This window comes from Mirounga angustirostris, unplaced genomic scaffold (genome assembly GCF_029215605.1).
Source record: "Mirounga angustirostris isolate CCGP_5_RB_7025 unplaced genomic scaffold, mMirAng1.0.hap1 SCAF_8, whole genome shotgun sequence".
NCBI classification, from domain to species: Eukaryota; Metazoa; Chordata; class Mammalia; order Carnivora; family Phocidae; genus Mirounga; species Mirounga angustirostris.
The window spans coordinates 34,629,640-34,643,818 of record NW_026991716.1 but is presented as its reverse complement, the minus strand read 5'-3'; the positions used below and the strand labels follow the sequence as shown (position 1 = coordinate 34,643,818).

At 41.9% G+C, this 14,179-nt stretch overlaps 1 protein-coding gene across 7 annotated transcripts in view; it reads left to right on the top strand.

Moving 5' to 3' along the window:
• BTBD9 (BTB domain containing 9) overlaps positions 1–14,179 on the top strand; it is a 428,070-nt gene that overhangs the window by 301,497 nt on the left and 112,394 nt on the right. For all 7 annotated transcript variants that reach the window (XR_010413617.1, XM_064597561.1, XM_045866823.3 and 4 more), the window contains exon 8: positions 9,242–9,431. Coding sequence is in view for 6 of the 7 variants with exons in the window: in XM_064597561.1 (XP_064453631.1) it covers positions 9,242–9,431 (190 nt within the window). In the remaining variant the exon portion in view is untranslated. The remainder of the gene's footprint in view (positions 1–9,241; positions 9,432–14,179) is intronic.

Sequence of the window (14,179 nt, the reverse complement as noted above, 5' to 3'; positions counted from 1 at the left end):
TAAACATCTAATGCTTGATTCTTTAAGGTCTTTTGGAATTGAAGATTTTCACAGCTAAAACCTCCAGCATTTGAGCCACACATAAGAGAGTGAACCTCTTAAACAGTTAGTTCTATACCATGCTTTCCTTCAAAGGCCCTGGTGTGAGGAGAGAATTCACTGATCCCAGTGAACTTGTGCCTTTGAGATCCAGTGGCCCCACCCACCTCACCTTGGCCCTGGGGATAACCACCTCTGATTTCTCCCCTTCATCTTCTGGAAAGCTGCCGTTCCCTCTAAAGGGTTTGGAGCCAGGGCCTTATAAAGCTTGCATATGTTTGGGGAAGGGGCCAGGGGGTGGCGCATTTGAAGTTTGGGAAAGTGTTACGGGCTGGATGGAGTCCAGCAGGACTGTCAAAGCCCATGCAGTCTCAGGAGATGGCGTGATTTGGGCAACCTTGATAGTCTCAGAAGTGGAGCCAGAACAGGAATGACGAGAGCACGGAAATTCATACTACCTAAAACAGATGAGAGTGAAATGCAAAGAGAAGCAAAAGAGGCATGGAGGAATTGTGGGGGGGTAGCACAGCATTCAAAAGGCATGGTCTGCTTTCTTCCCATGGGCTCCCCCTGTGGGTGCAGAGAGGTACTCCCATCTGAATCCTTTGGAACTGTGTTAGGAAGCGGCCCTCTCACGGAGATGGAAACTGGGGGAAAATTTGGGGAAGGAGTTTAAAAGTTGCACGTCCCACATAGTCAGTGGTTTTTCTTCAGCAATGTGATATAACATGATTGAAAAGTGATTTTTTTTAACCCAATAGATAAAACTAGGAATTAATGTAACTTAGCGCCAGTGTTGTGGAATACATTTTGGTAGCTTTCTGATAGTTTCCAAGAATGATGGGCTTATGCTCTAATTAGCTATTGTTCTTTTACAGCTGTTAAGACATAACAGCTGTGGGTATTTTTTCCTTTGTATAACTTGACCGAAGGTTGGATTAGTTTGGTTGGAAGTTTGCATGGTCAGCAGTAAGTTCCTTTGTAGGCCTGGGGATAGGTGCCTAGGGTGAGTCCCCGTTTAGTCCCCTTTAAAAAAAAAAAAAAAGAAAGAAAGTATAGCTCAGGGGTGCCTGGCTCAGTCTGCTAAGGTCTGACTCTTGATTTTTGGCTCAGGTCATGATCTCAGGATCCTGAGATCAGCCTCTATTCTGGGCACGGAGCCTGCTTAAGATTCTCTCTCTCCCTCTCCCTGTTCCCCTCCCTGCCCCCCTGCTCACTCCATACAGTCTGTCTCTCTAAAAAAAAAAAAGTATAATTATGTAGGGGAATATCTGGCTGTGATCTTAAACTAATAGCCTTTAATAGCCTTAGTAGGCTTTTTTTTCTCTTAGTAGGCTTTTTGAAAGAAATTCTTTGTGAAAATCTTGGCAATGGAGAAGAATCTACTCCAAGACTATTAAGCACTTGTTTGCTGCATGAACTAGTGTGCTATTAGAAAACAGTAGGTAATGGGGCGCCTGGGTGGCTCAGATGATTAGGCGTCTGCCTTCGGCTCAGGTCATGATCCCAGGGTCCTGGGATCTGAGCCCCACATCGGGCTCCCAGCTCAGCGAGAAGCTTGCTTCTCCCTCTCCCACTCCCCTGCTTGTGTTACTGCTCTCACTATCTCTCTCTCTGTCAAATAAATAAATAAAATCTTAAAAAGAAAAAAAAGGAAAGAAAGCAGTTGATAGTAAAAACAGCCAGGGAAACACTGAATGAAGCCTAACACCAGTATGGCTTACAAAGATGACAATCCTCTGCAAGTGCTAAGTGTTATTTCATTTTTAAAAATCCGCTCCAAGTGCGGTTTCCCCCCCACCTCTCAAAGGTGATCTCTGGAGACAATTGAATAACATGTCAGTCTTATCTTTAAATAGAGCTGGCACAGGTGGTCCTCAGGTCATGTCCTAGTGAAGTAGTACTGCCTTTTAAAAAATTTATTACTCCTGAATTAAATTTACTGGCAAGCTGTTGGCCACCCCTGGTCTGGCGTATGAACGGAGAACAGTAAAATTGTTTTCAGATTACTTTTTCTGCAGTTCCCCACAGTCTGAGTCATCCCAATATTCATACACTTGCAGAATGTAGACACTTGGTTAACATGCAACTTTTGCATTCAGAGGCAGCATATTAAATTTGTCTGAGCAGAATTGCTATGTGCATGGAGAGGGAAAAGTAATTTCTGCCCAGGCTGTTCCTCTTTGCCTTTTGCTCATAGCACAGGCTACTGTAATAGGTATGTAGCTGAGGGATGACGAGGGGAAACCAGAAGGAGACAGATACAAGATGCTGGATTTGGGCAGTATGGTTTTGTAAACAAAGTGACACAAATTGGGGCAGAAATTCCATGGGGACGAGAGAGGAAACTGGAAGACTGGAAATAAGAGCACAAAGCCAAGTCCCATCCAGATGGCGTTTTTAATAAATTTATCAGACGCATATGAAAGAGTGTAATGAGCATTCAGATGGGGAGTGGCTGGCCCCAACGAAGAAGAAAAACAGCTTCTGTGCTTTGCAGTCAGAATCACTCCCTAAATTTTCCCAGTAAAAGAGACCACAAAACTTACTCAAACCATTGTGTAATTATTAGACACTTCAGCTAGGCAGGGTGAGGTTTGTGTTTCTAGGAAGAGGAATTAATAATAGAGCTCTTTCCTGCTGAAATGGAAAATGTGGTCTCTATGTGTTAGTAAGCCCAGCAGTGACTTCTAGGACAAACCTCTTCTGGAAGGACTCCTGTAGTGTAACTAAAGCAGAGCGCTCTCCCCACAGGCATAAAAGAGCTTTTCTGTTCTTTAAAAGCCACACTGTTACAGACATTCCTCCTCTCCCCAAAGCGGTTTCTCCATCAGAAAATGTTTTAGTCTACCATGAGTGACCAAGCTTCGTGGATATGGGATACACTTTAGGAAAGGAGAAGCTGCGAGGGCCGAGGGTGCGTGCGATGCATACATAGCCACTCTTCTGTGCTGGGCATATTTGTTTTCTTTTGAGTGGTTAGGTCAAGACCCAGAGACTAATCATACTTTACTTTTCTAAGAAAACTTTCACTGAGAAAGCATTTTTTTTCTGCTTTATTCAGTAACTTTTAGGTTTTCTAGCTTTTGGTAAGGAACTATATTAAGGTAAAGTGCTACAGCCTACGTAAGCATCCTTTTTTTTCTCACTCTGATTCATTCATTCAGCAAATATTTACCTAACACATACTCTCTGCTAAGCACTGTTGCTTGGCAGCTGGGACTAGAGCAGTGAGAAAAAGGAAAGCTCCTGACCTTACGACACTCACATTCTCAATCTCTGGTGATTGGAGATTGGAGATCAGGTGGACATAATGGTCTGGATATTAAGAATTGGCACAGTGCTGGAATGATGGGGTCATCTTGGTTGTTTATAAAAGGTCATTATCCCGCTGGGTTTGTGCCTAGGTCCCTGTACTTTTCTTCTTTCCATAAGTTGGTATGATTTGGTCATTATACTGTTAATTTGACTCATTATCAAAAAATAGGAATGAGAATTAAGAGAAGTGGTAATCTTTTGATTTTGTACCTTATTAGGTAGATACAGTTGCTTATCAAGTTGCCAGTAGAGTTCTAGCAAAAGCCATTTCTTAAAAGGAAATTTGGGATTTGGGGTCGATTTTACTGGTATGGTTCATCTCTGTGTTTATGTTAAGATGTGTCTGTGTGTGTCCGTATTGGGCACACATCGTAGATCCAGACTTGGACTAATAAACATTAATGAATAATTATGTCAAGATCAAAGTGGTATTTTATCCTCCAGCTCATAGATAGAGGATTCCTTGTTAAGAAGGCACAATTCTTCAATGTAGCATATATGTTAGATCACCTCAAGGCTCCAGAGAATCAGAGGATAATATTACTAGGGCAATTGTGCTTAGAGAAAATTTCAGTGACTGAGTCTTCTCGAATAAACCCATTTATAAATGTGTCTCTAAAAAAGGAATTCTTACCACTTATCCCAGCCTTGTTTTCCAGAGAGCTTGAAACCATACCAGTAATGATTTTGTGATAATCTCTGATGCTGCTACACTAATTGACCACTAGTTAAAAATCAGATATCTGGGGATACAATTGTGAAGCAGTAAGGTTGCATAGATGGAGACTGATGAACTCAGGAAAAGTCCTCAAAGACTGATAAAAACCTAGCAGCTGCTACAGAGGGTTTCAGTATTCAAAATAATCATAAAGGGTTTTATCCTTTCAGAGACTTGCCATCATTCTGGTTTTCATAAAAACAGTGTTAAAATGTGTGAAACTTGAAAAAACCCACAGAATTCCATATGTACAAGCGAATATAAAGGGCATATATGTGAAGTTTGGGGAATAGGAGCACTGGCATGCTAACCACTACACTGAAGAGAAGACTCCCAAACCTCTACAGCCCTGTGTGCACCCCTCCCTTGGAGGCTTCCCCCCTCTCTTCCTGAATTTCAGTGTTCACCATTCCCTGAGTTTCCCTCCTGATCTCACCACACAAGCATGCATCACTAAACGACAGAAGTGGAATCATATTTCATGGTTTTTCCTTACTTTCTCTTTCCTTAACCAGTTTTCTTCTTTTACTGGGACCGACCCTGGTTGATACACATAGCCCTAGTTCACTTATTTTTCAATACTGTATAGTTTTTGTTTAATAGTGAAATTTCAGTAACTCAGTGGTCAGGTTGAACAGCTGATTAGACACACCTAAAGGGAATGAGTAAATACAAATAGTAATTTGAATTAAGAAATTGCCTAGAATGCTTCAAAAAGAGGTACAGAGAGAAAAATGAAAGGAAGGTTAAGAAACATGGAGGATAGAATGAAAAGTTCCAATGGAGGTCCAGTAGGAGTTCGAGAAGAAAAAAAGAAGAGAAGAAAAGGAGGGAGAATTGGTATTCAGAGAAATAATGGCCAAAATTTTCCAGACTTGATAAAAGCCATAAATGCTCATATTCAGTCCTGAGAAGGATAAATTCAATCTACCTCTAGGTACAACTTAGTAAAATTGCAAAACACCAAAAACAAAAACAAAAAACTTAAAATTAACTGTAGACAAAAAATAATTACAAGTTAGAGGGATAGCAGACTTTAGCAGACTTGACAGTAGAAGCCAGGAGACTATGGAATAATATCATCAAAGTGCTAAGGAAAAACAGCTTTTAACCAGGAGTTCCATATCAATTAACCTACTTTTCAAGAGTGGTGGCAAAATGCACTTTCAAACAGAGACTTTGCTGAATACTAATGGATGTGTCTTAGAAAGAAGGAAGTTGTACCAAGAAGAAAGGAGGATATAAAAAATAGTAATGGTGAATAAACTGGTTAAGTGTGGATAAATAAGTTTTGACTGTATGAAAAGACGAAAGGTTAATGAGTTTCACTTCAGATGGTTAGAAAACAAAGCAGAGTAATTTAAAAGGAATTGAAGGAAAAAATAATAATAATAAGAGGAGGGGCACCTGGGTGGCTCAGTTGGTTAAATGTCAGACTCTTGATTTCCGCTCAGGTTTTCATCTCAGGGCCTGGGATCCAGCCCAATGTCTGGCTCTGTGCTGGGCGTGGAGCCTCCTTGAGAGTCTCTCTCCCTCTCCCTCTGCCCGCCCTCCCACACTCACGCATGCGCATGTTCTCCCCCCCCAAAGTAAATAAACAATTAAAAAATAAAAGAAGAGCAGAATTTAGTGAAGTAGGAAATAAAGAAATCAACAAAACCAAAAGTTGCTCCTTTGAAAACACTAATAAACAAGACAAGCTATATAGGACTGATCAAAAAAGAAAGAAAAGGTACAAATACAAATATTTGGGATGAAAAAGAGGACATACTATGAAAATTTTTATGCCACTATATTTGAAAGGGTAGATAAAATGAAAATTTTTCCCAAAGGGCCAAGAATATCAAAGACAATTTGGAAGAAAAAAAGAAAAGAACGGGAAGGTGAGGGAACAAAGGTGTTCACTTATCAGATTTTAAGAGTACTATAAACTTATAGTTTATAGCATGGTAAAGGCACAAGGCTAGGCAAATCAGTGAAACATAGCATAGATCTTAAAAAGATGAATATCTATAAAAATTTTGTGTGTGAGTAAAATAACACAAGTTAGTGGGGCAGGAGTTCATTAAATGGTGGTGGTGAAATTGGCTCATCTTAAGAATAAAAGATGGAAGTAGATTTTCTGTGTCACACACAGTATACCAAAAATAAATCCTAAATAGATTAAAGAACCACATGTAAAAAGCAAAATTTGAGAACTTTTAGAATAAAATACAGGACAATATCTTTAGGAATTGAGGGTGGGAAAGAATTTATAAACAAGAAAGGAAAGGCACCAATCTTAAAAGATTAATTTCATCTCAACATTAAGCAACAAAAGATTGGCATCCCACAAATCAATTAAAAAGATGGTAGAAAAATAGACAAAAGGTAAAGATCGGTAGTTTACAGAAGAAAGGTGAATGATTCCAGAGGAGAGAAAAAGAAAAAAACTGTGCAGCTTCACCAAATAGAAAAATGAAAAACCTAAAACCACATTAAGATATCATGTCACACTCATCTGTCTGGCATTACCAAGAGTTGGTAAGAATGTGGAGCAATGAGTTGAGAGTGTGAATTTTTATAACTACTTTGGTGAATAATTTGGCAATATCCAAGAAAATTGAAGGTAACTCATAGCCATGAGTGTAATTCATGCATATATACATGTATAATATCTTATGTGTTCCTTTAAGAAACTCTTACCATGTACACAGACTCCTTTGTTCGTAATTAAAGAAAACAGTGGTAACAATCAAAACGTCCCTTAGCGGGAGACTGGATAAATCAATTTTGGCATGTTTATGGATTGAAATATTTTATAAACCCTACATGAATGGACTAGATTTATCTTTCTATTGAATGTTCCTTCGTCCTGGTTTAATGTTTGCGGTAAATGTTAATATTGTTCACCAACCATTCTCCTTTCTTCTCCTGGGCACACAACGGGATTGCACTTTCCCACCCCCTTTGAAGTTAGGCAAGGCCCTGTGACTTGCCTTGGTCACTCGAACATGAGAGAGGTGATGTGTGTTACTTTGGGGGACAGGTCTTAAGAACCAGGACTCAGCTCTCTTTCTTCTTTTTGCTGCTGTAACTGAGGAAATTCATATGAATACAAAGCCTCTGTCACTCAGGCCCTTGGCTGATACAGTGAGCAGAACCATCATCACTGAATCCATAGGGTGCACAAAAAAATAAATACATAAATATATAAATAAACGTGCACTGTGGAAGGGAGAATGGAGGCTGTTACTGCAGCCTAGGCTCCTATCTACAGTATTATTTTATGTCTCAGTTCAATTTACCATGCACATTGTGCCACTTCCTTAAGTTCCACCTTCCAATCACCCAGTACTCCCCCTTTTCCATGAAATAGAGGTACCATGACTTAGCCTCCAAATATAGTCCTTCCTTGTCTTTCCAAGTCCTGGGGAACTTCTTTCTGAGCCCCTTCCTTCTCTGCCAGGAAACTATCCTTAGAGGTTATTTCACTAGTGCGTTTGCTTGTTGCTTTGGAGTTAAGCTTGGTAGTCAAGGGATTCGTCACCAGAAATCCGTCCTCTCTCCCTTTCTCCTTCCCCTTCTCCCTTTTTTATCTGTGGATGGCTTCCTCGTCTGCAGAGAGCAAAGCAGTTAGTGAAGCTGGAGAAGATGAGGGCTCAAGTCAGGCATGCCCAGCTTTGGAAAATAAATACATCGTGTAGAAGATACATGTAAGATTATGTCCTTCACATCATTATCAAGGTAGAAATGTTTTGGCATGGAGGTAGTACTGCTCACCCACTCTCTTCAGAGAGTATATAATATTATACTGAAAAGTACAGTATATATTTAATGAGAAATTGTCTTTTTTTCAACCTATTTTAAAATTATATAAAGTAAGTTGCAAATCTTGAAGGTAAGTAGCTGGGCCTAATTGTAGATTTGGGTTGAATAATAAATTAAATTAAAACCCCAACACTGGAAAATGCACAGAAAAGGTCCCAGGGACTTAAAAGGCCCTTACCTTTTATTATTCTCTTCTCCATGGTTAGAGAATCTACATCATTTTTCGATAGCTATCATTTTGTGGAAGCCCTTGGCTTTAAAAATGAACAGGTTGATACGGATTTGAAGTAGAGAAAGAGACTCAAAATCAAAACAGAACTGGTGTTTCAAAATATAGCAGTTCATGAACAAAGAGAAAAGCCTTCTGTGTTGAAATGCCTGGAATAGTAAACAAACAAACAAAAAAGGGAAACAAGTCATGGCTGAGAGCAGCAGTGTATTTTGAAAAGGGATTGGTACCATTTCCTAGATCATCTTCCTGCTTTGTGAATTCTAAAACACTGAATCTATGTGTGTATCATGTTTCTCTAAACAAATTTATGATACTTACTGAATGTAACAAGTACATACAGTTTAGAGAATAGTAATAAAACAAGCGCCTGTGTCCCCACCACCTGGCTTAAAAACAGAACAAAACCAGTACTTTTGAAGCCCTCCCAAGATTTCCTCTGGGAAACGAAACCAGTTCATATTTGGACCCATTGGTGGGAGTCCCTGCAAGACTTCAGCCCCCTCTTCCCAGACACATTATCCTGAACTTCATATAATCATTCCCTGGATTTCCTTTTTAGTTTTACATTTATGTATGTATCCCCTAAACAAAGCATATTTCTAGTTCTGCCTTTTTAAAAACTTTGTATAAATGAACTCATAATCTGTGTTTTTCTGTGCCTTGCTTTTTTCCCTCAACATTGTGTGTTTTTCTTGTTTTTTGGGTTTTTGGTTTTTTGGAAGTCAAGATTTTTTTTTATTGGGAAAACAACATTATGGTTTTCGATTCATCTGTTTGTACATAACTGTAGTTCATTAAGGTCAGTTAATGTGTAGTTTCCCATTGTAGTAATATTTTGAAATGTATTTATCCATTCTGTATTTTATGGGGTATCATGGTTCTTAATAGTAAGATACTTCAGGGTTAATTACTACATGTGGTTTGGTTTGTTCCAATCTTAGATTCAACTTTTTTTCTTGAAGCAATTTGGCATGGAAAATGTGTTCATGTCTTGAGATAATCAAGATGTTCTAATTTCCCCTTTATCATTGATGTGAGATAGTAATTCATTTTGTTCATAGCACACTATCAGGATATGTTTGGCTTCCCTTATCTTGATGCTGAATCTTGTGTTGGGCTCACAGTTCCCGTGGAGAATGTTGCAACAATTGCTGATTGTGCCAGTGTGATTGAAGGAGTCAGTCGGAGCCGAAATGCCTTGCTGAATGGCGACACCAAGAATTATGACTGGGATTCTGGCTATACGTGTCATCAGCTGGGAAGTGGTGCGATTGTGGTTCAGCTGGCACAGCCGTACATGATCGGGTCAATACGGTAAGAAGATTCCTTTCCATTCGTTACTTTTGAAATGGAAGACACACGTGCAAATTCTGTTTTGGAACTTCAGTGAAGATACATTTCTGTTCTTTGCTCTAAATATTGAAGGGGGAGGAACAAGGAGATACAGGGTGCCTGTTTGGATCTTCTGGTGGGAGGATACACCAAAATTAGACTTGCAGCGAGACTAGATTAGAGGCCTCTCCCTGGTTATGGCTCACCTCCTTCTTCAGTCTCAGTTTGTGTTGGCTAGGGACTTAGAGGATAATGTCAGGAGAGGTTATATAGAATCAAAACTAATTTTCAACTCCAATAAATTTACATCGGAACCAAATATGTGAATATGAGACCTGGTACTAACAAAAGAAATCTTCTTAATGAAAATCTGGGTTTTGGGTGGTGGTTTTCATTTCATTTTGTCTTGTTTTCAGAAAGGAATTTTAACCCAACGTTGCTTGATTTATGGGCTTATGTAATTTTAAAATGTGAGACTGGTGACATTCCCCAGAGGATATACTTGTAGTTCAAGAGAGCCATGTGGGTATTGAATAGGCTGCCCTTTTTTTGCCTTTTTTCTGAAGGTTCCAAGGAGGTCTCTGAAAGACTAATGTATATATATTTATGTTATATATTTATGTTTAACAGTAGATAAGGTATTTTACAATGATATCTGAGACTGCCAGGGGTGGGGATATCGGTGGGACATGACTGCCTTCCCCCCACCATCATGTTCCACTACATTTGCTCTGTTGTTCCCTGTTCTCACGTTAAAGTCATTGTGTATAGAGAGAAAAAGCACAAAAAATGAGGTAGTAGGATTTTAATAGGCAAAGGTTTATTGATGTTTAGGCTAATAATCACAGAGATTATTGCGGCCTGCCAATCCCCAGGGGCCACCCTGATGAGTGATGCTGGATTTCTGGGAGAATTCAGACTGTGGATTTCTTCATTTAAATTGTCAACCCCTTTTCATAAAGGGCCACATACGGGTTGAGTAACATAGGCAACCAATCACACAGATAGAGAAGCCTTGGCTTCATGCTGTGGACCAGACAAACCAGCTTGGTGCTTCAGGAGGGGGGAAGAGAAGGCACAGTCAGTCTGGGCAAGCTACCAGTGCAGATAAACCTCCGTCAGATATAAAACAAGACTCCATCCTTCCTTTTTTCTCAGCTGCATGCGTTAACTAGAGCAGTCCTAGGCCATCTATTTAAGCCGTTCTAGGATTTTTGCCATAGATGGTGTGAAATTTATCTAAATATTTCCCATTACAGTCTATCCCTCTTCACTTTACAAATCTGGGGAACCGTTGTCCTTCTCCAGTCACTGGCACTCCTTATAGTCTTCACAGTTTCTTGAAGATTACCAATCGTGTCTCTGAGATTACATCTGCAATTTCTTTCAGCAGGCGTGGGGTGTAACTCACTGGAGCCAGGAGACTTGGAATCATTTAAATTGACTAGATACTCTCTTTCTTTCACTGCACCTATTTGGGGCTTCAGTTTTCTCTTTATTATGTTTGTTCTGCCATTGCTAATTTGAAGACCAGTCTTTTCGTCAATGAAGACGGAAGCAAACTGACAGCTTAGTAGCTCTTCCCGCTCTCTTTTAATGTTCCCTGTATTCTGTCTGCTTACCTGGTACTCTACCCCCAACGCCAGCAGTGCTACATGTGATTCTCACACCAACATGTCAGAAATGGAATCCCATTATCCCCCCTTCCTCTGCTCAAGCCACCTTAAGGTTTCCCCCGTTTCATTCAGTGGCACCACCCATCTATCCATAGACTGAGCCACAAACATGGCAATCTTCCCAAATGCCCCCCTCTCCCTCACCTCCCCTCCTCAGCCAGTTCCGTCAGTACTGGCTCTTACATGTCTCAGAAAGCCTTCTGCTCTTCCCCATCCCCACTGCCATTACCACAGTTGTACCTTTGTCGTTTCTCTTCTCCACCTGGTCGGCCAGACTTCCATCTGGCCCGTCCTTCCCCACCTGCGGCCATTTCCCCACCCCAGATCTGATGTGGTCACACCCCTTCAGGAGAAAGTTCGGACAAAGGCATTTAAGAACAATCTGACTTGCTTCTGTCTACACAGCCTTGTCACCTGCTTCTCTCTCCACCCCTACACGTGCCTGGCTTAGCCTGTCCAGCTGCTTGCAGTTTTGCACACGCCACCCCTCTCTCACCTCCTCTCTCACCTCCATGCCTTCAACTCTTGGAACCTACTGTTCTCATTGCTGGTGTCTCTCACGACCTTCCCATCACCTCTTTCCTACCTGATTCTTACTCCCCCTCCAGGACTCCGCTCCTCCGGGAGTGCTTCCCTCACCTCCCGTTATCTCCTGGGTGGATTCAGACCTCCGTCTTCGGCGATCCCCACACATTCTGTACGTAGTTCCTACTGGAGCATTTGTCGTACTTGTATTATAGTCGTTTACATGCTGTCTTCTCCCAGCCTCCCCTGCCATATAAAGCCTGTAGCAACTCAGAATAAGCGTCCCTTGACAGATCAAATGTGTAGATGAGGTAGTCTGTCAAGAGAGCAAGTACAGTAGGAGATCTAGAATTTTAGATTCAGCAGGAACACATGAGGTCACCACCAAGGTGACAACTCAGAGTGGGACAAACAGGCTCTTTGTGTGGCCAGGCCACCTTGACCTCTAGCTCAACCCAAACAATCATAGATATTCGATCTGACCCCAGGAAAAGGTGTCACTGGGGCTTAAAGCAAGAGAGAACAGTGAACACTTGGCTGTCTTTAAATATGGAATGAAAATGGCTCCCCCAAACTATTTTTTCTTTCCGGGACTCCGAGTGGCGGTAATGAGCATGAGCACAACCAAAGGCAGAATTGTATATCTGAGCCGCCAAACTTTCTTAAGCCCAGCTATTGTTTTTGCAGTGAGAAAATCCATGCAATTGAAGCCCTGTAAAACTGGCTGAACACTCAAAGAGACACGTCTCTGTGAAACTAACATTATGTTTTCAGGATCTACATTTGCCTCTTCTGTGACATTATTAAGAAGAAAGGGAGAGAGATTTCTTAACCACCAATGCCTGTGGACGATGCTGGATACCCTGGCAGGCCATGGTTAGCAGCCGCTGATGTGCCCAGACAGACATTTATTGATAGGAAACTGGATCAGTGGCACCTCTTCATGAGGATGGGTAACTGACCAATGACAGGATGATTAGTCAGTGACATTTGACCCACAGCTTCTATTGCTTGTGATGACTGACTTGCTTTCCTGGTCACTGTATCTGAAAAAGCTCAATGGTTCTGAATTGACACCCAGAGGGAGAGTGCTACAGAGCTGAATGACTAACACTTTCCCCATCTAAGAAGCAGGAGATCTGGCGATCCTGGAAACTCTTCCTCTGTGGAAGCCAAATCACATGGTACACTGGCTTTATTTATTTTTTTTTTTTAAGATTTTATTTATTTATTTGAGAGAGAGAGAATGAGAGACAGAGAGCATGAGAGGGAGGAGGGTCAGAGGGAGAAGCAGACTCCCTGCTGAGCAGGGAGCCTGATGTGGGGACTCGATCCCGGGACTCCAGGATCATGACCTGAGCCGAAGGCAGTCGCTTAACCAACTGAGCCACCCACGCGCCCCAGTACACTGGCTTTAAAAAATTCGGGTTTCTTCATAGATGGTGACTACGAAGACAAAGGACTCAGACAGGAATTGTCTTGATCACTGCAGTCTTTTTTCCTAAGGGAGGATATAATTGTTTTGTGGGTAAAGATGTCTTTTGTTTGTCTGTTTTCATCCACAGAAATCATTTCTTCCTTTCCTGAGCCTTTACCTGTAGCCAGGTAGGCAAGCAGAGCCTTCTTCCTTGACAGACAATGCTTGCGCCTAACCACAGTCCGCAGGTGCTTAATCCTGCAAGTGTGTCCGGTACCAGTCCCCTTGTGGTGTTCTGGAGAGGCTGACCTTGAAACATGACCCCTGACCATCCCTCCTCCTCCCCCCCATTTTCTTTCACTCAGTTAATAAACATTTCTTGAGCCTTCTACTGTGTGCCAGGCACCGTTCTAAGCACCAGGGATAGCGCATTGAATAAAGAATAAAGAAAACAAACATCGGAACTGTCATAGAGTTGACGTTCTCGTCAGGGGGAGATAAACAGTACACAACACTGTTTGTAACATGTCAGATTCTTTGAAGGGCTGCAGAACAAACTGGAAGTGGGGGGTTGGGTGTAGAGACAGTGCTATTTTAGACACAGTGGTCAGGGAAGGCCTGTGCAGAGCCTGAAGGAGGGGAAGAGCAAGCCATCTGGGGATCTAGGGGATGAGCATCACAGGCAGAGTACCAAGACCCCAAGGGGGAGCATGTCTGGCAGCTGACAGGAGCAGCGAGGAGGCCAGTGTGGCTGGAGCTGGGTGAAGGGGGAGGAGAGCAAGAGGCAAGGTGAGGGAGGTGACTTAGAGAGTCGACAGCCCTGAGATTTGTTGCTATTTCTATATTCAGTCACCAACTTCCAGAACCATCCCACCCACCACCACACATCCATCCCAGCGTTTCATTAGCACCATGAGAGGAGAGTTTTCTTGGCTGAGGAGAAGAGGGGCCGGGCGGGGGAGGCCGCCATGCCTTCAGAAGCGCCTTCATTGCTCCTGAGCTGCCTTTATCCCAGCTCCTGGAAGAGAAACTGCGGAGGCATCCAGTTCTTGCAGCCTGGCAGGAAACTCGCTCCCCAGCTCTTTCTTTTCTTTCTCTCTCCCAAGAGCCAG